The sequence below is a fragment of the Solea solea genome, chromosome 20 (genome assembly GCF_958295425.1).
Source record: "Solea solea chromosome 20, fSolSol10.1, whole genome shotgun sequence".
NCBI lineage: Eukaryota > Metazoa > Chordata > Actinopteri > Pleuronectiformes > Soleidae > Solea > Solea solea.
Genome location: NC_081153.1, coordinates 3547148 through 3574102, shown reverse-complemented (window position 1 = coordinate 3574102; position 26955 = coordinate 3547148). Strand labels below are relative to the sequence as shown.

General features: G+C 42.6%; 3 protein-coding genes across 4 annotated transcripts; 2 read left to right on the top strand and 1 right to left on the bottom strand.

Moving 5' to 3' along the window:
- Positions 1-743: 743 nt before the first annotated feature.
- hdac1 (histone deacetylase 1) lies at positions 744-5994 on the top strand. 2 transcript variants are annotated; one of them, XM_058618659.1, is made up of 12 exons: positions 744-872; positions 1738-1850; positions 2426-2543; positions 2637-2711; positions 2838-2976; positions 3113-3254; positions 3344-3436; positions 3536-3644; positions 3732-4112; positions 4583-4738; positions 4838-4883; positions 5347-5994. In XM_058618659.1, exons 1-12 carry the CDS (start codon positions 824-826, stop codon positions 5369-5371), a joined length of 1446 nt encoding a protein of 481 aa, XP_058474642.1. In that variant the 5' UTR covers positions 744-823; the 3' UTR covers positions 5372-5994. The 2 variants fall into 2 exon arrangements, with proteins under 2 accessions (XP_058474642.1, XP_058474643.1); XM_058618660.1 differs by lacking the exon at positions 744-872 and adding an exon at positions 960-1481.
- Positions 5995-6535: 541 nt separating this feature from the next.
- Positions 6536-13037, bottom strand: eif3i (eukaryotic translation initiation factor 3, subunit I). The gene is made up of 11 exons (XM_058618661.1): positions 12890-13037; positions 12473-12565; positions 11479-11566; positions 11015-11080; positions 10742-10891; positions 10305-10432; positions 9632-9742; positions 7894-7983; positions 7726-7799; positions 7009-7101; positions 6536-6903 (listed from the first exon to the last, which is right to left on the bottom strand). Exons 1-11 carry the CDS (start codon positions 12890-12892, stop codon positions 6822-6824), a joined length of 978 nt encoding a protein of 325 aa, XP_058474644.1. The 5' UTR covers positions 12893-13037; the 3' UTR covers positions 6536-6821.
- Positions 13038-14583: 1546 nt separating this feature from the next.
- LOC131447839 (dynein axonemal heavy chain 3-like) lies at positions 14584-26768 on the top strand. Its single transcript, XM_058619920.1, has one exon. The coding sequence runs from the start codon at positions 14584-14586 to the stop codon at positions 26500-26502; it is 11919 nt and encodes a 3972-aa protein (XP_058475903.1). The 3' UTR covers positions 26503-26768.
- The last annotated feature ends 187 nt before the right edge of the window (positions 26769-26955 follow it).

Genomic DNA, 26955 nt, shown 5'->3' with positions numbered 1-26955 from the left:
AGATAGAGACGAACAACCATTCACTCTCACACTCACTCCTATGGTCAATTTAGATTGTCCAATTTACCTATCCCCACATTGCATGTTTTTGGACTGTGGGAGGAAGCCGGAGAACCCGGAGAGAACCCACGCACACACGGGGAGAACATGCAAACTCCATGCAGAAAGGCCCTTGTTCCAACCGGGGCTCGAACCAGGGTCTTCTCGCTGCAAGGCGAGAGTGCTAACCACTACACCACCGTGTGGCCCTGTTGACAGCGTTGTTTCCCAAGAAAAAATCGCAAAAACAAAGTTAACCTACCTGTTCTGTAGAAACGGGGCCACCATGTCATCACTTTGCAGCCCTTTCAGGACTTTCAGTTGTCGCCACCATTCAATTCGAGCACTGATGTTCACTCTGGTCTTGGATCTCACACACACAGAAATAATGTAAAAACAATGTCATAAAAGTGGACCCAGGAAGAAAATGTTGTAAAAACAGCCCCCGAAAAAAAATCTCACTAAAACAGACCTTGAAAAAATTCTCTCGTAAAAACAGAACCAAAAAAATCTCGTAAAGCCAGACCCCGAAAAAAAATCTCGTAAAATCTCATAAAAATGGACCCTGAAAATAATCATAAAAACAGCGTTTTAAAAATTAATTTAGGTGAATGCAATTCGCTTCAGTAGTTTGTGACGTTAAAATTCACTTTGCCTCAACCGGCTCCTCCCACTCGAGTGGTTGAGCGTTTGTGATTGGCTGACAAAAAGCTCAGCGCTCGTTCCCCAGTTGAGTTCAGGAGAGGAACCTGTGCCTACGAATCAGAGGAATAATTGGAATAAAATGGCGCTGGCTCAAGGAACAAAGAAAAAAGTTTGCTATTACTACGATGGTAAATACCCACTTTGTGCATTTATGCTGCTGTGGTGATCGTAGACGTGTCGGAGGCGTGTTAATATCTGAGGACAAGTCTGTGCTAATAATTAAGTGACGCACCATCAAACTAGCTAACCGGGGGAGCGTGCTAGCGCTAGCTTGCCTGATTGGTCACGTAGCCTACTTTAGCTTCACGGGTATGCTAAGCTCGCTAGCACTTAGCCTGTAACTGAGTGCAGCACCCGTGCTTCCTTAAATGTGCAGTAACGTAATTACTGCACTGACCGCGTTGTTCCAGTTAACCAGGCTATTGCACAGCGTATCGCGCGTATGCGGCTAATGTGGTCATTCTGCGGCCATAAACGTTGTCATGTTGTCATCACCAGTGTCCCCCAACTTGCTAACAACTTCCAAGAAGAGGGGACTGATGTTGTGTTTTCCAGCAAGATCATCCAGCGACACCTCGTCTGTCAATCATTGTTGGCAGTTGACGTGACATTTTGCAAGTCCGGAATGCCGAAAGATGCCAAATAATTAGGTGTCCAAATGAAGGACGATGATTTTTTTTTATTTTTATGAACGCACACGCATCTATCCATGCTGTCAAAATGACAGGTTATCAATAGTAAGTAATTTCGATTGTTATAACTTGATAATACTGTGGAAGTAATCAACGAGGAAGTCGGTTGATGATTTGGATTCAAGAGAAATTGAGTTTTGGTCAATTCAATTCATTTACTTGATTCATCAACATTTTACAGATAAATCAGGGCAGGAGTGTAACTTCAACATCACGAGAGGCCTAATGCATCATGAGAGAGTATATTGTTGGCAGCGTGTAATGCATTGTGCCAATTTTGGCATCTTTTCTTTCCTCCAAGGTGATGTGGGGAACTATTACTATGGACAGGGCCATCCCATGAAACCCCACAGGATCCGTATGACTCACAACCTGCTTCTCAACTACGGACTTTACAGGAAAATGGAGATCTATGTGAGTTAGGCCATTCCTTACAAACACTTTTTTTTTTCCTCTGTGGATTTTCAAAAATTAGTAATATTATTTAAAAGGTGGGACGTCCAATATCAATGTATGTGTTGCAACTAGTAACCATGTAATTCCCTTAAATTACAATGAGAAATGAATATGCAAAATGGTTCCATGTCATTATCCAGCTTTGCAAGGTGATGCTTTATTTGTCTTTGATCATGAAGAACTTCTAGAGACGTGCTTTGCTGGCATGCTTTGGTTTGAATGATTTGGCTGAAGGTGGTATTAAAAGAGTAAATGGAAATGCTTTTTTGTTTTGATATATATTATCATGTAAGCTTGCTCACCGATCTATCATTTAAGAACAAGAAACGGTGTTGAATTATTGGACTGTTTCAAAAGTTATTAATAATAGCTATGGAAATTCACACCGACAGGTGCTCATGCATTTGGATATGAGGTTTGCATATTATCAAACTACTGCAACCATGAGGGTTCTACAGTTGACAAAGCGGAGACAGATTCCTCCATTATGTTTAGTCAAGAAATGACAATCTTCTCTTTCTCACTTTCTGCAGCGGCCACACAAAGCCAGTGGTGAAGAGATGACAAAATACCACAGCGACGACTACATTAAGTTCCTGAGGTCGATCCGACCGGACAACATGTCCGAGTACAGCAAACAGATGCAAAGATGTGAGTGTGCACTTTGTCTGCAACAGAGAACAGCCAAAGTGTTCTTACTGTCCAGATATTTCAAATCTTTCTTTTGTGTTCTTTCCCTCACAGTCAATGTCGGAGAGGACTGCCCAGTGTTTGATGGCCTGTTTGAGTTTTGTCAGCTGTCAACAGGTGGCTCTGTCGGTACGTCGTTCCAGCCACACGTAGAATAACATTACAGAATCGACACCTAAGGGAGAAACCTATTTCAGTTGGAACACGTCAAACTTAATTGAATTACACATCATATTTGTATATTGCTTCTGACAGCTGGAGCAGTGAAACTGAACAAGCAGCAGACGGATATCGCCATCAACTGGGCCGGTGGACTCCATCACGCCAAGAAGTCTGAGGCCTCTGGTTTCTGCTACGTCAATGACATTGTCCTGGCCATCCTTGAGCTGCTCAAGTAAGCCTAGAAATCAAAATCACACTATTATGTCGTGTTACAGTTTACATACGTATATTCAAAACTTTCATTCTTCGTCATATGTCACGGGTAGACCTTGAATCTGTCTTCATATGCAATTTTCCATTATGTTTAGGTACCACCAGAGAGTGCTATACGTCGACATTGACATCCATCATGGTGATGGGGTGGAGGAGGCGTTCTACACCACAGACAGAGTCATGACTGTCTCATTCCACAAATATGGAGAGTACTTCCCTGGCACTGGAGACCTGAGGGTTAGTTAGTTAATTGTTCTTGTGACATCCAGTTGTCATTACTTGTGAATATGTGGACTGCAATTCAGTGACGTGTCCAATGTTTGCAGGACATTGGCGCAGGAAAGGGCAAATACTACGCAGTAAACTACCCACTCAGAGATGGTATTGATGACGAGTCCTATGAAGCCATCTTCAAACCAGTAAATGTTATTTTTTTTGTGTTTTTAACTTCTAACTATTTAATTACTGTAATTGCCCTCTTTTTTGAACAAGAATTTGAATGTGTGTGTGTGGTTTAGATCATAGCTAAAGTCATGGAGATGTACCAGCCAAGTGCTGTGGTCCTCCAGTGTGGTGCTGATTCTCTTTCTGGAGACAGACTCGGCTGCTTCAACCTCACCATCAAAGGTATATAACACAAATAACATCATCTTAGACTCAGACTGAAGCCCAAATAATTGGTAATTAAATATGCTGCTATGTTGACTTTCCTAGGCCATGCCAAATGTGTCGAGTACGTCAAAAGTTTCAACCTGCCTCTGCTGATGCTGGGCGGTGGCGGCTACACCATCCGCAATGTGGCCCGGTGCTGGACATATGAAACGTCTGTCGCCTTGGACAGCTCCATCCCCAACGAGCTGCCTTACAATGACTACTTTGAATACTTTGGGCCCGACTTCAAACTGCACATCAGCCCGTCCAACATGACCAACCAGAACACCAACGAATACCTGGAGAAGATCAAGCAGCGGCTGTTTGAAAACCTGCGTATGCTGCCTCACGCCCCTGGTGTACAGATGCATGCGATCCCAGAGGACGCCCCCCATCCAGACAGCGGAGAAGAGGACGAGGAGGACCCCGACAAACGTGTCTCTAGTAGGTGACATCCACAGTTTAGGCATAGATTCTGGTCAATACACAGTGGTCAAGTTTGAGCCACAGACTGCACATAAAAAAATAATAGAGCCCTGGTTTGAAAGGTTAAGCCAGATGTAGCATTTGCACCACTGGTTGCAAAAAGAAATGTTTGAATATTCAGATGCTGTGCTGTCTTAATTGTTCACGCAGTACTTAACATAACGTCACAATCTAACTTCAGAGGCCAAGCTGCAGGTGGGATTGGCTTCTAGGCTGTATCTTTTGAACACAGATGGAGTTTGAACTTTCCCCCAGTTTCAAACAGATAACCCAAATTTTAAGGTAAAAAAAGTGACAGCCTTACCTGCTTCTCGATTTATAATGTCGGTAAACATTTCCTGAGGAGTTGATGGTTTCGCTCGCTAGTTTCAGGTCTTCATGATGTGATTAGGGGTTGTTGATGGTTTACGTCTGTCAACCGCTTTCAGTCCGTGCCCACGACAAGAGGATAGCCTGCGAGGAGGAATTCTCCGACTCTGAGGACGAGGCAGAGGGGCAGGGAGGAGGCCGCAGGAACGCAGCCAACCACAAGAAGGCCAAACGAGTGAAAAAGGAAGAAGAGAAGGAAGGAGAGGAAAAGAAAGGTATCCCTTTTCAAACGACGATATATTTGGAGACAAACTGTGTGTGTGTGTGTGTGTATATATATAAAAATAATACTGTTTGGTTGCTTTGCTTCTCAGAAGTGAAAGAGGAGGAGAAGGAGGAAGAGAAGATGGACACATCAGGGTAAGACATATTTGCATTTTCAGTCTAATGTCACAGCATATTAGTTTGTAGACAGTCATGTTTTAAGTTAGATGGTGTGTGTAGTTTTCACTGCACCCATTTTGACACGTTTAATTACGAAAAGAAAGAAACAATGGCTTCGCTCATTTCAAGCAGTCAGAACTATGTGACTCAACTGAGAAAGCTTAAATGGAATCTAAAAGATGTGACATCAGCCGTGCTCCTGTATGTCTCGGGTAAATATGAGTGGGTTGACTTAGCAACAAACGAGTTGCTGAAGTTTGCATAAGAATGGATTCTGCTAATATCAACAAACGACCGGTTGCAATGTTGAGTTAAATGAAGGCATATTTAAATTTCAGAAATAGGATAGCTTATTTGAAGACCTGGGTGTTTAAGATTTGCAAGAAGTCACCTTTGTTTGTTTTTTTAGATAATTTAATGACTGATTTTTTTGTTTCAGACCAAAAGAAGAGGTGAAGACCTGAAATCCAGCACAGGAAGGATGGAAGTTGTGGTTGTAATCTTGTCCCCCAACATCCGTATTCCTGTACTTTTCTATTGTCTCCTCCTTTGGCAGTAGGACCTTGTTGTATTTCCAGTTTTATCATGTGTCCCTGTAGGCAAACCTGGTTCACATTGTACTGTACTTGCATTTGTTTCAAAGCAAAGCACTAGTTGTGTGGGTGTTCACCAGAAAGTGTGAAACTCCCCACACACACACACTCACAAATGTCATGGATCTTTTCCAGCCACCGTGTGAACCAGGTCTGCTGTGATATGAAGAAAACCAACCCGAGTGTTACTGTTCCCATCATGCGGGACCCATGCTTCCGTCCCCGCAGCTATGTAGATGAGTTCACTAGTCTACTGCTTACATCCAAGAAAAAAAAGACTTTGTTAGTTTTTAAACATCTATTTATGGTACTGTTGGAATAACCAGCATTTGGCAAACTGATGTTTGGCTTCCTTTGTTAATTTGCCCTTGAATGCATGTTTAGAAAATCACCTCCCCTCTCTACATAATTATTTTCCCTTTGCAGTCAATCCCTGGTCTCTTATCGGAATGTTTGTTTTGGTCTGTCTCTTTAACCCAGTTTCCCATGAAGACTGTTTTGTTTGCTAGCGCGAGAATGAGTGTGAACCTTTACAGAGGGTTGTGAGTGACCGGTTTTAAATATTTTGTACCGTTATTCGTAAATGTGGAGTGAGCTGGTTAAAAGGCTCTAAACATGGTTGTTTGGAGTTTTATCCTTGTGAAATGTGCATTATCATAACTTTGTTATAAAAGATATAAAGAACCTTACGTCTGGACAGTTGTTTTTTTTTTAGGGTGTTGAAGGGTTAATTGGTAGATGTTGAATATAATGTGCCACTATGTTTGAAAGAAAATAAGCTTTGTATGTACTTTACGCAAGGACCTCGCTTTTGGAGGCTGCCATGTTTCTACAGACAAACTAGCCTTAGAACGCTTTTCACAACCTAAAAAATTACATCCTATAATCCACAAAAGCCATAGTATTTCACTGATTTGAAAAAGGGTTGAGAAGAATCCTGTAGTCTCACCCCTAGGTCACTAATTCTGAACACCTTAAGCTGCTCACAGAACTTTTCCATTAGGTTGTCAATGAGTTACATAGATGAGACACAACTTGGATAAGTAGTAGTAGTTTATGGTGGTTCATGGTGGAATGGCTCACAACAGGGTTAACTCAAATGTTGTTTTAACAGTAGAATCAGGGAGTATGGCTTTAAGTCCAGTCACGCCATCTTTGCAGATCCAAGGTACAAAATATTTTTGAAAAAACACCACACTTAACCTATTGTGACCTTTTTTCCTTCAATTTAAAGTAATCTGTGACTCTGGTCCATAACTCTCTCTTTCTTTCTTCATGATGGGTATTGGTTGAACCTGCAGGGGTTGACTAGCCTGCCAGTTTATGCCTCCAGCTCAAAGTCAAAGTACTGTGGGTCAAAGTAATGAATCCTCGTATATCCGTCTTCTCCTCCACTGCTGTAACTGTAAACGACGAGCACAAGAGGAGAAACACGAAGCGATTAGCGTGAGAGGACAGCTATGCGTTTTACAGCTGTGCATTTCAGAAGCAGAGGTTCCCTTTCTTACCTTTTGCCGTCAGGGTGGAACGCCACACAGTTAATGGGGCCAAAATGCCCTTTGACCCTGCCGAACTCCTCTTCATAAGCAGCGTGGAAGAACCTGAAGATTGGGGAAGAACGCCAAGTGAATCAGCCAATCAGCAATCATCAGCCATGACATTTACGTGTTTGTATGCATGCGCTACAAACATAACACATGTAGCATGAGCAAAGCAACTATTGAACTGGCAACTTGTGAAAATCAGCATAAACATAACAACCACATTTTTGTATAATGCTTATTTGTTGTACTTTGTTTAGATTTAAGTTCACGATACAAAAAGGTGTTACTGGCTAGGTTTCCATTAAAATGCAAAGGGAGTATTAAGCAGTAGATGGTGCCAAAGTACGTTATGACAGGAGGATGTGACACAACTTGACAAATAAAAAGCACCAATAGCTGTTGATACATGATGTTTTGTTGGTGTTACATTTCCACTCATTTTCCAGTACATAAAAAAGCAGAAATAGGGATTTTCTAGTCTTGCGACTCCTAAATGTCATCTTTTATTCACTAAAACTGAGCATAAAAACAGGCTGGAGGCCCCTATTGTCTTATGTAAGAAGAAATAGTGTCCAACTATTGTATTTGTGAACATAAAAATAGATATCCGAGTGCCATCAACCTCAAATTATATGATGATGTAAATAAAATGAAGAGTTGTGAGGGGAGAGTTAATCTCACCTGGCCTCAAACTTGCCGATCCTGGTCGAGGTTGTGGTGACTTCCATGGCTTCCTGTCCACCTCCCATCACCACCTACACAACAAACCATCAACATGTACGAAAGGTCAGTGGTGAATTAACACTTTTACGCTGCTGTGGGACACCTAAGGCAAGAGTTTCGTCTTACATGATCCATGATTGGAGAGATGGCGGCGGAGTTGACGGGTCGCTCCGTCTTGAAAGTCTTGATGTGATCCAGAGTGGCGGAGTCAAAGAGCTTTGAGGGGGAAAAAAATGGAAGACACCCGACAGTTTAAGCCAGAGACTGGTGTTATTAGGCAGGGCTCAAGAGTGCAACCACTTTGGCACGCACATGTGACCAAAAATCTTTAAAGTGCAACTACATTTTTTTTTTTGCAAATAAAAAGGTAGGCACGTTGGTTATATTCATTAGGAAACCAAATGTAACATTCATCGTGTGCTCTCTGTTTTACAGATTAGTGTGTTGGTGGTCTACAATCTTTTTTGTGGGCTGGGCTCGACACCCTCGACTGTAGCATATTACTAGCACCGCACACTAATGCATCACAGTTATAAGTACAGAACCAAGGGGAGAATAAAAGGACGCCAGGTAATCTGTGTTTAAAGGAGACATATTATACCCTATTTCCCCAAGTTAAAATAGTTCCCTGGTGTCCTAATGAACATGTCTGTGACATGCTTTGGTCAAAATACCATAGGGATGAAGCTCCATAGCAGTTCAATAACACTGCCAAAACCGCCCCTTTCAGAACGCTCGGTTTTGTGCGTGGTCCCTTTATATGCAAATGAGACATAGGCAAACACACACCCACTTCAAGGGGGTTTCTGATTCGTCCTTTTTACTGCGCTCACTCAGCTCCTGTTACCTCCGCTCCATTCCTCTCCCCCTCCCTCCACTAGTTCTCTGACAATATCAACATGGCAGCGTGCGCGGAAAACAGCGAGAGTGGCGTCACAGGAAGAGACGTCCGACACAAGGATCAAGCCCAAAACTGCCGAACTGTAAATCAGTTAAAAAGACTTAGGGACAGCACCGCTGATCACCTTCTTAAAAATGTGTGTGTTTGTACGTCGGTGAAATACAGTCGCTGACTAAATACGGCGACCGCTGGCCGCAGTCTGATGCGAAGTGGTGCGAACACATGTTTGCTGACTTTCTCCGGCACATTAGCTTCATATATAAAATCCTGAGGCTGGAAGTTTGTGTAAAACACTGTGCTCCACTGTGCAGCCACCAACAGCACACACTCCGCGTTGACATAATACCGCTCTTCCTTCCTCGCCTGCACTCTCGCATTTTATAGGTGGAGCTATCGAAGTAAACTTGCTTGTGGGGTGGCAACATTCGTGGTGAAATGCGCATGCTGTCGTCACAATGCGCAGGGAATTCGACATCGCATGTTTTATCGCCTATACTTACACTAAGGAGGACCACGAAAAAAGGACGGAGTATTCTTTTTCCACACTTTGGCCACTGGTAGGGCCTCCAGAGTCCCAAATATAACTATTAAAATTATTAAAAAGTTGATTTTGCATAATATGTCCCCTTTAAAGTTTAACAGTTGGTTGCCGACCCCTCAGCTACTTTAGTGAACAACATGTCAGCAGAAAGAAAAGCACTGCTACGACTCCAAGATAGGAGCCTGACGGCAACGTTACTCCCACTGTTAATCAATAGTTTCATACAAGTCAGCAGAACAAACACTGACACAGAATGGAATACACTGAAAACCTGCAGAAATCTGTTAAAGTCAATATAGAGATATGACAGAAATGAGTAAATATTCCAAAAAGACACAAGAACGAATGTGCCAACTGAAATGGCCACCGTCAAACTCTATGGCTGCCTTTAAAAGCCAGGGGAATAAACAGGTGCGTCTTACCTTGGCACTGTTGTCCTTTGATGCAGTGACCACCATCGTCAGGTCCACTGATGTCTGGATATCATTGATCTGCCTGCTGTGCTCCTTGACTTTCTTCAGAACCTCTCCAGACTGTCCAGAAATATCAACGTCAGCAGGGAAAACAAATGTAAACAAAAGCAAACAATTCCTTCGTGTAACATGCCTCACTCATATCATCAATTACTGGAATACAATCGCACATTTTTAAGTATTTATTGTTTCTGCCAAATGACATGGGTGTTGTTCCATGGTAGGTTATTTATTGTCCTCATCTATCTTCTAAACCTATATCCAGTTTAGAGCTGAAACGATTAATCGATTATTAATCGATTACTAAATTAATTGACAACTATTTTGATAATCGATAATCGGTCAGAAGGTTTTTGTATATGATTAAAACAAGATTTCTGATTGTTAAAGCTTCTTAAATGTGCATATTTTCTTCATTACTTTGCTCTGGATAACACAGAAATCATTAAAAGTCAATCATTTTGGTTTGACGAACACCAATCAACATTTTTTCAGGTTTTCTGATATTTTATAGACCAAACGATTAATTGAGAAAATAATCGACAGATTAATCGATTATTAAAATAATCGTTAGTTGCCACTCTAATCCAGTTTTATATTGCATTTCAATATGTTCCATTACCTTGGCACTGAACTGGTTGATCTCTCCATTCTCGTGGCCAGCAATCACAAACTCTCCCAGAGGTCCCCACACGGCACTGGTGATCTTATGTTCGCTGCAAGGTACCGTCAGGTATGGCTGGTTGTCATCTGGAAATGGGTTATAAATGTTTTTTTTTTTTTTCCCCACAAACTGCTCTCTCGCCACACCAAAGCCCATAGAGAAAAATTCCAACATGAGCTTCTGATCCGCTGCAGCCTGCATCTATCAGCCAAAATGTGTTATCTTGTGACTTTGGTGTCTTAAATTCCTTGCTTAGTCTTGTTTTACTCTATTGGCACATACTTACCAAATGAGCTAACTCTAACAAGCTAAAAACACAGATCTCTCTCTCTCTCCCTCTGAACAAATATAACTTAATTACAGATATCACAAGAAACGTGACATTTTATATCTACCTATCTGCTGTGGATCCCTCAGGTCAAAGAAGTTCAGAAAGCACTGGTAACCCATCTGCTTATCTGTGGAGAACATGATGATGTTGCCGCTGAAGTCGAAACCACAGGTCCTAACAGCAGAGCTGGTGTTTAGCAGGGCCAGCTGTTTACCTGTGCAGCACAATGGTGGGACAGAGGCAGAGTTGTTTTTGTGTACGTAGGATCTCAAAATATTTTAAAGAATTGAAATGGAGTGCGAAACACAACAAAGTCTGCAACTTGTTTTTCACCCACCGGTCTGGCAGTCCCACAGTCGACAGCTGTTGTCAGCCGACCCTGTCAATACATTTTTTGTGTCCCCTGAGGGTGGACATGTTAAGGAACCAAACATGTATGATGTACACAATTTCACAGTAAGGGGTGGTTCACACACAGTGTGAAATGCTCGAGTAATACCAGAGATGTTAATCAGTGGCCTGTATTTATATACAGCTTTTCTAGTCTTGATGACTAGAAAAACGCAAAAAAAAAATGTACGGTACAGAACCAAACCGCTCCACTCTGTGAAAACACGGCTCTACTTTGTCCCAAGTATCAAAAGACATGCTGAAAGTGCTCGTGGCATTCCAAAAAGCTGAGACACGTGACACCATTGAAAATAACAAATGAATGCACATAAATCATGCTGCACGTTTACTGCCCCAAACATAGTGTCATAAAAACACAATATATGAATGGAAATTCCCTGAAAAGGATACAGTCACAATCGACACACCACACAGCTCCTGTGTGTCCATTGTAGGTGCCGAGCCTCTCACCATTGACAGAGTACCACACGTTGGCTATCTGTGGTTGGACACACGAGAGCAGATAATTAAGGTCACACAAACGCTTTGTAAATACTAGAACAGTGGTATAACTTGTGTCAATATTTTTCAAACACTTTCAAAACACACAAATTAAATCATTCAAATATATGTATTTAATTTAGAGCTGAAACAATTACTCGATTAAACGATTATTAGTCAACCATTTTGATAATAAATTAATAGCTTTGAAGCTTTTTTCACAAAATTGGATTGTTTCAGCTTCTTAAATATGAATATTTCTTTGTTTCTCTGCTCCATATAACAAAGAAATCATTAAAACACAATCATTTTTGGTTTGTGGACAAAAGACATTCGAGAAAATCATCATGTCCAGGTTTGACAAACACTGATCAACATTTTTTTTTTAAATTTAACATTTTATGGACCAAACGATTACTCGATTAATCATGAAAATAACAGATTGATTACCACAGCTCAAAGAAAAATGAGGGAGCGCAAACGTAAAAGAGTCAGAGCAAACAAAATTCAGAGTGTATCTTCAAACAAATATTTTTGAATTGTTAAATTTTTCTTTGTGAAAAGTGTTGTATTAACACAAATATAATTCCATAGATTGGTTTCAAAACTTTCCAGTCCTGTACCCCTACTTCAGCACACTTGGGAAAAAAGTGGCCGTCTTTAAGCCCCCTGAAACCCTCACACACATCAAATAAAATCTCTCAGAGTCAATTATTTCTCACCAAATACAGTCTAATGAAATCTACTACAATTCTGCTGAATGTCTATTCATACGCCAGTTTAAAAAATGTAATCAGGCTGTTTGCAAATCATGTTTTCTGTGTTGTTTCGTCTTTGCATACCCTCTACGTCACTTAGCATACAAGTACCCGTTTGGGAATCCGTAAACATGAGCTCAACTTACAGGGTCCTTCGCTACAGAGAAGAGCAGGTCTCCTTCTCTGTTGTACTTGATCTGGGTGATGGACCTCTCGTGGCCCTGAAGCAGGATGGGTTTCTGTGGGGAGGATTGGACATGAACATGTCAGAGCAGACCCAACCAAATTCAGACAACAACAAAACAAAGACAAAGATACAGTTTTGAAACTGTGGACAGCACGTCTCCTCTAGCGCGAGCGTTTTCATTACAGGACAATACACAGGAACCGTTTACTTACTAGCTAACGTTTATGTCATCTTTTGACTTCATTTAAACCTAAGCTAACGTTAGCTGAGGCAGGCATGCTAGCTAAACTGCTGCTAACTGTGTCAATAACACGGCAACCATCGTTCGGAGAAACATAAGTCGCGGCGTGTTTTGTTTCCGACGTAATATACATACCATTTTACTCCGTGTTTTGTCACCGGATTCGATATATTCACCGCGTCTCCCGATAAGAGAGAAAAGGATGAACACTCGTGCTTTCAGGAGCCGGAGCCGCGAGGAAAAAGAAAAGTGACGTATTTCCTGTGTCCAAAAAAAAGGAAAATCGTAGGAGCGCACCCTACAGGCAACCGCCGGTATCAAATGTTTAAAATGTATTCGTTTTGATTGGCTTTTAGAGCAGGTTTTTATTTTTTGTAAATGCTTAGTTTTACTATTTTCTAGGTGCAAGATGCAAAAATGTCACAATAAGGTTTGTGTATTTATATATATATGTATATCCAAATATAAATATATATCCAAATATAAATTCCCAAAGAAAGTTTTTTAAAAACTATTTTTTTTTTATTTCAGTTAATGATTTTTGTTAACTATAATAACCTTGGTCAAGGCATGTCTAATCAAATACATAAATTAGTAAATACAGGAAATTTGGTGTGAATGCTGAGTTTGTTGGTGGCAGCTGGCAACAATAAAGTTGCTTTCCTTTGCCTCAAATGCATAATTCTATCTGCATTTATTCTGACCTCCTTACGAAGAGTTGTATTCTCATCCATAATTATCGATTAATGCCTTCGTATGCACGTATATTAATGTGCTTGTTGTATGTATGTATATGTTTGTTAGATTTCATGTATGAAAAGCACAAACACATACACATGTATATGTTTTTCCACACATACATGAATACATAATAAAAAAACACAAACAAGGAAATCAAGTATGACAGTGGGTGCACTAGAAGCCTACAGGGGCTTATATGAAAACCACAACAAGAAGAATATGGTGTACTCGATAAAATAATTCTAAAACCATTAAGACATAAATACACAGTGGAATAGCAAGGGAATTGAACACCATTGTTTTTGTCAGGTAATGATCATTATTGTATTGTATTGTAGAATCAACACCATAGACAACACATTTAACCTTTGTTAACTAAGTTATACACAATTAATAGAAGACATATCAATGTCATATCGGCAAGTGACACTTTCTGACAACTCATTCAAGTTCATATCTACAGCACCATTCTGAGTAATTCAAGCTTAAAGCTGGCCTGTAGTAATAATAATAATAACAATAATAATAACAATACTCTTGAATTGATGTATCAGTATATTATATTATTATAGATAAAACAAAATCCCCATCTACATCAGGTGTATAATTGCACATTGAATGGAACTTTGTTATAGGAAAGAAGCCGTTTGTATGGTGAGGTTTTTTATCCCCCAAATATTTTAGCCTGTGGGTTGAAATAACTTTTGTATTGATCCTCGTCCATTGACTGGGAATCCGTCTTTGAGAAACATTGTTGCTTGTGTCATGGATCCTTGACCCATCAGTGAAAATCTGTAAGGAATCTTAGATCCTATGCATCATCCCAAACAACTCCACATTCATTGTTTTTGTGCTTTTATTTTGGAAGTAGATCAACAGCAGATGTCATACGATGTCATGATTACATCACCAACTCATCAAAGGCTTACGATGCCTATGTAATCCCATAAAAAAAAACACTAACCACAAGATGGCCACCAGTCACAGCAGAGAGAGCAGAAGAAACAGGTAAAAGAAAGAGAAGACATCAAATATCACCACCAAGCTGCCTAGAAACAAAAAAGTCTTTCTTTCCTTTACTGAGCAAGATGAAACAACAGAAGCAAATGGGGGATGACACCAGCTCTAACGTGAGTCAGAGCACTGAACAGACGTTCCCCCTTCCATTGCCAGAGGGTGCAGAACCTTCAGAGCTGTATCAAAGAGTTATAAGAAATAGCCAATACCCACCCATCCTCCAGCCCCATTTAACAACAGTGGCAGTTCCTTTCAAAGAGCTGCGTCACCGCCACACTCCCACTGAATGTATTCACAGCAGCCGACCTATGAGTCCTTCAGAGCAGCTGGCTGTCATGTACAGCCAAGAAGAGAAGATAAGAGACACACATACAGAACCAAATGACAGAGATCTAGAAAGGTATTTGTACTATGTCACCGATGGTGTCCCCAACACGGTGGTGGCCCCTCAGCCACTCCGGCAGAGGAGAAACATATTACGCCTGCTGCCACCTGGCACAAAGGACAGTAGTAAAAAGATCCAGGCTTTAAGGGCTAACTTGGAAGAGGAGGTTAAAAGAGATTATTTCTTCAGTCTCAAGAAGAGCATAGTGGACTACATACTGTTGGACCCATCAGAGCGCCAGCGACTTTGCATATCCAGCATTCCTAAGCTCTTCCCAAGAAGAGTCATCCGTGCACCAGTGCCTTGGTCAGCTAATTACAAGAAGACCCACATGTGGCAAAGCCAACATCTCTTTACTGTCAATCACATTATGATTATGCTGCAAGATATATGGCAAAAGAGTTTCTCATCCTTGAGATTTGTCAGACTAGAGGATCTTTTCGCTGCCAACCTCCCTCTCCTGCCATCTGACTTTGAGGGGTTTGTCTGGAGACAGTGCCAAAGTGCAAGAGACGAACTTGTCCAAAGGTGGCTGCCTCAGTGTACTACACTGTTTGAGAACTCTAAGGACATGTGGTTTCCCCTCATACACCAGAATGAGCAGGTGGCTCCAGTTCGTGAGCTAGAATTTTTCAACTGTGTGGCTGCTCTCATGTCATTGCAGCTTCGAAGCCTGGTCATGAAATCATTGCAGGACTTACTCTACTTCTTCACAATACATGAAGGGGGCAATGATTTTGGACATGCGTTTGATGATATGAAATATGATCAGACTCAGGTTCTGCTAGTCAAGTTACAAATAGAGGAGCCTGACATTAACCTCTGTCCAAGCTTGCAAGAATGTACGGATATCATCCATAGAGCATTCAAGGAAATTCTCAAGAGTGCTGAAAATCTGCCAAGAGTGGAATGTAACTTATTTCCAGATGCCAACATCCTGTACCTTCGCACCATGAGGCATGGTGAATCATCGGTTACAGACCTATTTAATAAAATGGAGGACATTTTAAACAGCAACACTATTGGACCTAAAATGTATTTGAATGTGTATGAAAAATATAGTAATCTACTGGACAATACAGCAAAGCAAGAAATAACAGCATTCCTCGAACAGGAGCATTTGGTGGAGGATTTTACCAGCAAAATTGAAAGCATTAACGCAATGTGGAAGGAAATTGCCTCACTGCCTACCACGGTGCCACTATCCCTGTTTTGTCTGGATGCTGAAAGGCTAAATGAAGACATGTGTGACATGTGTGACAGACTGAAATACAAGATTGTAACATTTGGAGTGGATGAGAACCGAGAATTTAACAGAGGGATTTGTCAAAAGTACGAGGAGATTACAGGGACACTCCGAGGAACCCCAGAAACCACAGAGGACGTGGTGTCTCTCTACCAGTACATTAAAGAAACCAGTGAGGTGACCATTCACAAGCTAAAAAACGAGATTGATGAAGCAAAACACCGTCTCCTCTTCCTTCTGGATTATGCCACTCTGTCATTTGATGACATAAAGCTGAATGCCCGTGTTTTTCAGTGGCCGAAACAGATCCTGACTGAGCTTGATGACAGCAAAACTCGTCTGGCCGCCTTAAGAGAACGTGTTGAGGATAATCTTCAAAAGAGGATTGAAGAGTTTGACCTGAGGCTGCAAGATGTGGAAAAAGAGATACTGGCTTTTAAAGAGAAAGCAGGGATGAGCATGGAGGAGATAAAAGAGAATGTGCAGACTCTCTCTGAAATCACCTCCAACCTTGAGTCTGCTGTCGTTGAACTAGAAGATATCAACAGGCAGCAGGGAATGCTGGACCAGGAACAAACACAATACCCAATGCTGCAAATTCTGATATCCGACAAAGTGCCACATGAACAGCTCTGGAACACAGCCCTAAACTTTGAGAAAAATGCAAAAGTGTGGATGAACGGTCCCTTCTGTCATTTGAATGCTGAAAAGATTTCTGATGACTTGGATGTCATGTGGAGGACCATGCATAAATTGAACAAGTCTTTTTCAGAAATTCCTGGGCCTTGTGGTGTTACCCAAAACTTCAAAAGCAAGATAGATGTGTTCAAAAAGCACCTACCCATCCTGACAACCATCTGTAACCCTGGCATCAAAGAACACCACTGGGAGATGATTAGTAGCACTGTAGGCTTTGAAATTATACCAGAGGAGGACAGCGCGTTAAAGGACATGTTAGACCTGGGACTATCCAAATTCTCCAATGAGCTGGAAGAAATTGGAGCATTAGCCAGTAAGGAGTATGCTCTTGAAAAAGCCTTGGAGAACATGAAAAAGGAATGGGCTGACCTCCAATTCTCTCTCAGTCAATACAGAGATACAGAATACAAAATTGTGTCCGCTGTGGATGACATTCAAATGCTTTTGGATGAAAACATTATGAAGACACAGACCATGAAAGCGTCTCCATTTATTAAGCCAATTGAGACTGAATGTAAAGAATGGGAGGACAAACTGTTGAGTATGCAGGACATCTTAGACTCCATGTTAAAGTGTCAGGCTACTTGGCTCTACCTCGAACCCATCTTTAGTTCAGAGGACATCATTGCACAAATGCCTGAGGAGGGACGAAAGTTTGCCATTGTGGATGGCTACTATAAGAAAATGATTTCAGAAACTGGTAAAGATACTCATGTGTTGGTGGCTACAGAACAGCCCAACATGCTGACCCGTCTGCAGGAGTCCAATGTGCTTCTAGATGAAATCCAAAAAGGCCTGAATACCTACCTGGAAAAGAAGAGGCTCTTTTTTCCAAGGTTCTTTTTTCTGTCAAATGACGAGCTGCTGGAGATTCTGTCACAGACCAAAGACCCCCTGTGTGTCCAACCTCACCTGAAAAAATGCTTTGAGGGCATCGCAAAACTGGAGTTCTCAAAGAACATGGAGATTGTTGGCATGATCAGCTCTGAAAAAGAAACTGTACCCATGACAGAAATTATTAATCCTGCTGATGCCAATGGAATGGTGGAGAAGTGGCTACTGCAGGTGGAATATCAAATGCTCATGAGTGTTCGACATGTTATTCATAAAGGGGTACTTCAGTATGCAGAGGTACCGAGAAAGCAGTGGGTGCTGCAATGGCAAGGTCAAGTTGTCATTTGTGCTTCTTCCATCTTTTGGACAAGTGAGGTTTCTGACGCCATCAAGACCAATGCCCTGCCTTCATATGTTGAGAAGTCAAATGACCAGATTGCTGACATTGTGGAGTTGGTACGTGGGGCACTCCCAGGAGGGGCAAGAATGACCCTTGGTGCCCTCATTGTGATCGATGTTCATGCTCGAGATGTTGTGGCAAATCTGGCCGATGAAAACGTGTCCACACTGAATGACTTTGCTTGGCTTTCTCAGTTGCGTTACTTCTGGGAGGATGAAGACGTGATACTGCGTATGATCACTACATGTGTGAAATATGGATATGAATATCTAGGAAACTCCCCTCGTCTGGTCATCACACCCCTTACAGACCGCTGTTACAGAACTCTCATGGGAGCCTTGAAGCTTAACTTAGGAGGAGCTCCAGAGGGTCCAGCTGGAACTGGCAAGACGGAGACTACAAAAGATCTGGCAAAAGCTTTGGCTAAACAATGTGTTGTTTTCAACTGTTCTGATGGCTTGGACTACAAAGCCATGAGCAAATTTTTCAAAGGGCTGGCCCAGTCTGGAGCTTGGGCCTGTTTTGATGAGTTTAATCGTATTGAGGTGGAGGTGCTTTCTGTGGTGGCTCAGCAGATCCTCTGTATACAACAGGCCATTGCCAAGGATCTGAAGACTTTTATGTTTGAGGGGACAGAGCTGTCACTCAACCCAACCTGCAATGTCTTCATCACCATGAACCCTGGTTATGCTGGCAGGGCTGAACTCCCTGACAATTTGAAGGCTCTTTTCCGCACAGTGGCTATGATGGTTCCAGACTATGGTCTCATTGCAGAGATATCACTATACTCTATGGGTTTCATTGAATCTCGGAGCCTGGCTCAGAAGATCGTGGCCACTTACCGTTTGTGCTCTGAGCAGTTGTCCTCCCAGCACCACTACGACTATGGTATGCGAGCTGTGAAGTCTGTTCTGACTGCAGCAGGGAATTTGAAGTTGAAGTACCTGGACGAGGATGAGAGTGTGCTGTTGCTTAGGGCACTGATGGATGTCAATATGGCCAAGTTCTTGGCACAGGACGTGCCTCTGTTTCAGGGCATCATCTCTGACTTATTTCCTGGGGTTGTACTTCCAAAACCAGACTATGATCTCCTTCTCAAGGCTCTCAAAGAAAACATTGCCAAATTCAACCTTCGGCCAGTTCCATGGTTTATTAGCAAAATTATTCAGGTGTATGAGATGATGTTGGTACGTCATGGCTTTATGATAGTAGGAGACCCTCTTGGAGGAAAAACATGTTCTTATAAGGTTCTTGCAGCTGCTCTCGGGGACCTTTACAAAGCAAAGCTGATGGATGAGTTTGCTGTGAGCAACCAGATCATCAACCCTAAATCAATTACAATGGGCCAGCTGTATGGCTGCTTTGATCCTGTTAGCCATGAGTGGTCTGATGGTGTCCTGGCTACCAGCTACAGGAATCAGGCTATGTCCACCTCAGAAAATCGACAGTGGATCATTTTTGATGGACCCATTGATGCTGTTTGGATCGAGAACATGAACACTGTACTAGATGACAACAAGAAACTTTGTCTGATGAGTGGTGAGATCATACAGATGAGTGCTAAGATGAGTCTGATCTTTGAAACTGCTGACCTGGAGCAAGCCTCCCCAGCTACCGTGAGTAGGTGTGGAATGATCTACATGGAACCTGAGCAGCTGGGCTGGACCCCTCTCAGAGACGCTTACATGAACACTCTGCCTGAAAAGCTGAATACTAAACAGAGAATACTGATCACTGACCTGTTTGACTGGATAGTGCCACCCTGTCTGGACTTTATAGACAATGAGTGTCGCTTTGTGATTAATACATCTCCCATCCATTTGGTTTTCAGTCTAATGAATTTGTATACCTGCCTGATGGATGAAATCTCTGCATCAGGAACCAAGGGCGCACAAACCTTATCCACCCAACAGATAACCACATGGCTGCAGTGCTTGTTTTTGTTTTCTGCTTTGTGGAGTCTGGGTGGAACCATTACTGGGGACAGTCGAAAGAAGTTTGATGTCTTCTACCGCACTCTGATCATGGGCATGGATGATGAGCACCCTCGGCCAAAGAGTTTTATACTCAAAAAGACTGATATCTTCCCTGAGAGAGGAGCTGTGTATGATTTCTACTTTGATAAAAAAGGACAAGGGTGGAGTTCATGGACAAATTTAATCACAAAAGAAGAGAGTGACATTCCAACTGGAGCTAATGTGTCCGACCTCATTAGACCCACCATGGAGACAGCACGTCAGTTGTATTTCCTACACACATACCTGTCACATGAAACACCCATGCTTTTTGTGGGGCCCACTGGAACTGGAAAATCTGTCATTAACAACAACTTTTTGGAAAAGCTGCCAAAGGAGCAGTACACACCAAACTGTATCAATTTCTCAGCCCGTACCTCTGCAAATCAGACCCAAGATATCATCATGGCAAAGTTAGACCGAAGGAAAAAGGGCACATTTGGACCACCTTTAGGGAAGAAGTGCGTCGTCTATGTTGATGATCTGAACATGCCAGCTAAAGAAATCTATGGTGCCCAACCCCCAATTGAGCTGTTAAGACAGTGGATTGATCACCGCCACTGGTATGACAGGAAGGACACCTCCAGGCAGAACATAGTGGATGTGCTGTTTATGTCTGCAATGGGGCCTCCTGGTGGTGGGAGGAATGACATTACTGGCCGCTTCACTCGTCACTTGAACATCGTCACAATTGATAGCTTTGATGATGAAACTCTGACTATGATATTCACCTCCATCACTGATTGGCACTTTGGCAAGGGATTTGATCCCTCTTTCGTCAAGTTAGGCAAGACCATGGTCCAGGCAACAATGGCAGTCTATAAGGACACTATAGACAGCTTCCTTCCCACCCCATCTAAATCCCACTACATCTTTAACCTGCGAGACTTTGCTCGAGTCGTACGAGGCGTACTCCTGGCTCCACACACACACATGAAGGCAGAAGACAAACTGATCCGCCTGTGGATCCATGAGATCTACCGTGTTTTCTATGATCGACTCATTAGCGAGAAGGACAAGGAGACATTCTTCACAATTGTTAAAGAGAGAACAGCAAAGTACTTTAAACAGAGCATGGATAATCTCCTGAGCCACCTCGCTCCAGATGGCAATGTAGAGGATGAGCTTATCCGTAGCTTGTTCTTTGGTGACTATTCTGACCCTGATTCTGATACCAGGGCCTATGATGAAATTACCGACTTGAATGCTTTGCAAGAAGTTATGGAGCTCTACCTGGAAGACTACAACAACTGCAGCAAGACACCCATGTCTCTTGTTATGTTCAAGTTTGCCATTGAGCACATTTCTCGCATTTGCCGTGTGCTGAAACAAGACAACGGCCACCTTCTACTCGTCGGTATTGGGGGCTCAGGGCGTCAGAGTGCCACAAAGCTGGGCACTTTCATCAACGATTACATCTTGTTCCAAATTGAGCTGACCAAAACATACAGCATGTCAGACTGGCGAGATGACCTGAAGCGGATGATGCTTAAATCAGGCATTGAAGGCAGCGATTCAGTTTTCCTGTTCAATGACAGCCAAATTAAGGATGAGGCCATGTTGGAAGATGTCAACATGCTCCTCAACACTGGTGATGTGCCTAATATCTTTCCTTCTGATGAACGTGCTGAAATTCTTGAGAAAGTGCAGGGAATCGCCCGGATGGAAGGCAAAAAGATTGATTCTTCGCCACTCTCAATGTACAACTTCTTTATCGACCGTGTGAAGTCAAACCTTCATATCGTGCTAGCCATGAGTCCCATTGGTGATGCATTTAGGAACCGACTGAGAATGTTTCCCTCCCTCATTAACTGTTGCACTATTGACTGGTTTCATGCATGGCCAACTGATGCTCTGGAGATGGTGGCCTACAATTTCTTAGAAGATGTGGAAATGGAGAGTGAAATCAGACTAGAGGTGGTGGAAATGTGCAAGAACTTCCAGACAAGTGTTGTGGATTTGTCCCAGGCATTCTTTTCCAGTTTAAGGAGACACAACTATGTCACACCCACTTCCTACCTCGAACTCATCCTCACATTTAAGACTCTTCTTGGCGATAAGAGGGATGAAGTTGACACAGCCAGGAACCGATATATTGTTGGTCTAGAGAAACTGGACTTTGCTGCGTCCCAGGTGTCAGAAATGCAGCAGGAGCTGACAGACTTGCAGCCAGAACTCATCAAGACTTCAGCTGAGACAGATCAGATGATGATCAAGATTGAGGGAGAAACAGTAGAAGTGGATGCCAAGAAAAAAGTAGTATCTGCTGATGAAAAAGTGGCTAATGATGCAGCAGAAGCAGCAACAGAGATAAAAAATGATTGCGAAAAAGACCTGGCAGAAGCATTGCCTGCTCTAGAAGCTGCCCTGTCAGCCTTAGATACCTTAAAACCTGCTCATATCACAGAAGTTAAGTCTATGAAGAACCCACCTGGTCCAGTTAAACTAGTCATGGAGTCCATCTGTATCATGAAGGGCATCAAACCTGAGAAAAAACCTGATCCAAGTGGCTCCGGTAAGATGGTTGAAGAATTCTGGGGCCCTTCCAAGAAACTCCTGGCAGACCAGAAGTTTTTGGAAAGTCTCAAAACCTATGACAGAGACAACATCCCTGCCATTAACATCAAGAAAATCAGAGACAAGTATATTGACAACCCTGACTTCCATCCCAATGTTATTAAAAATGTGTCATCGGCTTGTGAGGGTCTCTGTAAGTGGGTGCGGGCAATGGAAGTGTATGAGCGTGTAGCCAAAGTTGTAGCACCAAAGAAGGAGAGATTGAAAGAAGCTGAGGAAGAGGTGGCAGAGCAGATGGCAACGTTGGCTGTGAAGCAAGCTGAGCTGAAAGAAGTAGTGGACAGACTTGAGTGCTTGAATAAAGACTTGGCGAAAATGATGGAGAAGAAGAAAGAGCTTGAAAACAACATTAAATCGTGTTCTGAGAAGCTGGACCGGGCAGAGAAGCTAATTGGGGGACTGGGTGGTGAGAAAGACAGATGGACAGAGGCTGCAAGGCAGCTTGGGATTACATACACCAACCTGACAGGTGACATACTCCTTTCTTCAGGAACTATATCTTACCTTGGTGCATTTACAGTAGAGTTCCGTACAATATGTCAGGAAAATTGGCACAAAGTGTGCCAAGAGAAGAAAATCCCTTGCTCTGGGGACTTCACCCTCAGCAACACTCTGGGTAACCAGGTGGCCATCAGAGCATGGCAGATTGATGGGCTGCCAGTGGACTCCTTCTCAACAGACAATGGTATCATTGCCTTTAACTCTCGTCGATGGCCCCTAATGATAGACCCTCAAGGTCAAGCCAACAAATGGATCAAGAACATGGAGAAGGAAAATAAGCTCTCTGTCATAAAACTTTCAGATGATAACTATGTGAGGATACTGGAGAACTGCATTCAGTTTGGTAGCCCTGTACTTTTGGAAAATGTTTTAGAGGAACTTCAACCTGTACTTGAGCCTGTTTTACTAAAGCAGACCTTCAGACAGCAAGGTGTGGAGTACATGAAAATAGGCGAGAATACTGTGGAATATTCTAAAAACTTTAAATTCTACATGACCACTGGGCTGAGGAACCCTCACTATCTCCCTGAAGTGGCTGCTAAAGTCTGTCTTCTGAACTTTATGATCACCCCTCAAGGCTTACAGGACCAGCTTTTAGGGCTTTTAGTGGCCAAGGAGAGACCTGAACTTGAAGAGAAGAAGAACGAGCTCATTCTTGAGAGTGCAGCCAACAGCAAGCAGCTCAAAGAAATTGAGGATAAGATACTGAAAGTGCTCTCCTCTTCTGAGGGCAACATCCTGGAGGACGAGGGTGCAGTTAAAATCTTGTCATCTTCTAAGATTCTCTCAGAGGAGATCTCTAAGAAGCAAAAAATTGCCAGTGTCACAGAGAAAGAAATTGATGACACCCGTATGGGCTATCGTCCTGTGGCAGAGCATTCCTCCATCTTGTTTTTCTGCATCTCAACACTGGCCAACATTGAACCCATGTATCAGTACTCCTTGACCTGGTTTATCCACCTCTACCTGTACTCCATTGCTGAGAGTCCGAAGAGTGATGATGTGAATGAAAGAATTGACAACATAATTGAATACTTTACTCTCTGCATCTATAAAAATGTCTGCCGCTCACTTTTTGAAAAGGATAAGTTGCTATTTTCCCTGCTACTCACTGTAGGCATAATGCAGGGTAAAGGCGAGGTTGACGACCAAGTTTGGCACTTCCTTTTAACAGGTGGCGTTGCTTTGGATAATCCAAATCCTAACCCTGCTCCAGAGTGGCTATCTGAAAAATCTTGGACTGAGATTGTCATGGGCTCTAAACTGCCAAACCTGGATGGTTTCTTTGAACATGTCAATGAAAACATAAATGAATGGAAGAGGCTTTATGACTCAGGGCAGCCTCATAAAGAGCAGTTTCCTGACAAGTGGAGTGATTTGGTGGGGATGGATCGAATGGTTGTGATCAGATGCTTCAGACCAGATAAACTGGTTCCAGCTGTGCAGGACTTTATACAAGACAACATGGGACAGGCTTTCATTGAACCACCCAATTTTGACTTGGCAGAGAGCTACAAAGACTCAAACTGCTGCTCTCCTCTCATCTTTGTTTTGTCTGCAGGCTCTGATCCAACTGCAGGTCTGTTGAAGTTTGCTGATGATCTCAACATGGGGGGCAATAATACCCAAACTATTTCACTCGGGCAGGGACAGGGACCCATAGCGGCTCAGATGATAAACCAAGGCATCAAAAAGGGCACATGGGTGGTGCTACAAAACTGCCACCTGGCCACCAGCTGGATGCCCGCTCTAGAGAGGATCTGTGAAGTAACCATCACCCCAGAGAACACAGACACCAAGTTTAGGTTGTGGTTAACTAGTTATCCTTCTGACAAGTTCCCAGTTAGTATTCTGCAGAATGGGCTGAAGATGACAAATGAACCGCCAAAAGGAATAAGAGCCAACCTGATGCGCTCTTACCAGAGTCACCCCATCTCTGATCCTGCCTTCTTTGTCAGCTCCAAAAAACAAGAAACTTGGCAAAAGCTCTTGTTTGGTCTGACCTTCTTCCATGCACTGGTACAGGAAAGGAGGAACTTTGGACCTCTAGGCTGGAATATTCCATATGAGTTCAATGAGTCTGACTTGAAGATTAGCATCAGGCAGATCCAGATGTTCCTGGATGAGTATGAGGAGGTTCCACTGGCAGCCCTCACATACCTTACAGGAGAATGCAACTATGGAGGCAGGGTGACCGATGACAAAGACCGACGTCTTTTGCTCTCACTCCTGTCCAACTTCTACAGTTGGGAGGTGATAGAGCAAGAATGCTACAATCTGTGTGAGGGAAATCAGTATTACATCCCAGCTCATGGACCCTACCAGTCATATGTTGACTACATTCGTAGTCTACCAATTTTGGCCGATCCTTGTGTATTTGGACTTCACAGCAATGCCGACATCACAAAAGACAATCAAGAAACCAATCTGCTTCTCCAAGGAGTACAATTAACAATGCCAAGGCAGATGGGAGGTGCGGGTAAGTCTCCTCAGGAAGTAGTAGATGAGCTTGCAGAAGACATCCTCTCCAAGCTGCCAGCAGACTTTGACACGCAACAGGTGATCCAAAAATACCCTGTCATGTATGAGGAATCTATGAATACTGTTTTGAGGCAGGAGATAATCCGCTTCAATCGACTCACACTTGTGGTGCGGGAAAGTCTGGTGAACATCAAAAAAGCTTTGAAAGGCCAGATTGTTATGTCTTCTGAGCTTGAAGACATCTTTAACAGCATGCTGGTGGGCAAGGTGCCTGCTATGTGGGCGGCCAAGTCATACCCCTCTCTCAAGCCATTGGGGAGCTACATGGCCGATCTGCTAGCCAGACTGCAATTCCTACAAGACTGGATAGATAAAGGTCCGCCGTCAGTCTTTTGGCTTTCTGGATTTTATTTCACGCAGTCATTCCTTACTGGAGTGTCTCAGAATTTTGCCAGGAAGTACACCATTCCTATTGATTTCATCGGCTTTGAATATGAGGTAACCAAAGAGGAGAAACACATGGATGAGAAGCCAGAGGATGGAGCCTATGTTAAAGGCCTTTTCATGGAAGGTGCACGCTGGGACAGAGAGAGCATGTTCATTGGAGAATCCCTGCCCAAGATTCTCTTTGACACTTTACCCATCATCAAGCTTAAACCTGGAGAGATGTCCAACTTTAAGCATGAAAACCTCTATATTTCTCCTGTTTACAAAACCAGTGCTCGCAGAGGGACCTTGTCCACCACAGGCCATTCCACCAACTATGTAATGTCTATCGAATTGCCCTCCGACAAGCCACAAAAGCACTGGGTTAACCGCGGAGTGGCATGCCTCTGCCAGCTGGATGACTAGGAACTAGGCACAAAGGTGAAGAGTAGAATGATGAAGATGGAGAAGAGAAAGATGTAGCTTTTTGATTTCAAAAGGTCCCTTTTTTGACACTTAAATAATACACATACAAAAAAACTGCAAGTGACTTAAGTCAGTGATTATATTAATGGTCCTTGTGGACATATACTGTTGCAATATACCACCTTCAGATAGTTTTTATTCTCCACTGTACTGCAGTATGACTTAATTGTACATGAATGCACCTTGTAGAGATGAAAATAATGTTAGGCCTGTAAATGTATTAAAATATATACATAAAGTTTCTGAATTATCTGTGCGATTCAATACTTGATTCAATTTGTGAGCGTCTTCCATTTCACCTGTTGAAATATCTCCAAAGGCCAATAATATGTAATTTTTCACTTTCCAGAAAGCTATCTCGGTTATTTCTGCCAAGTTTGATGATGGCTTCAT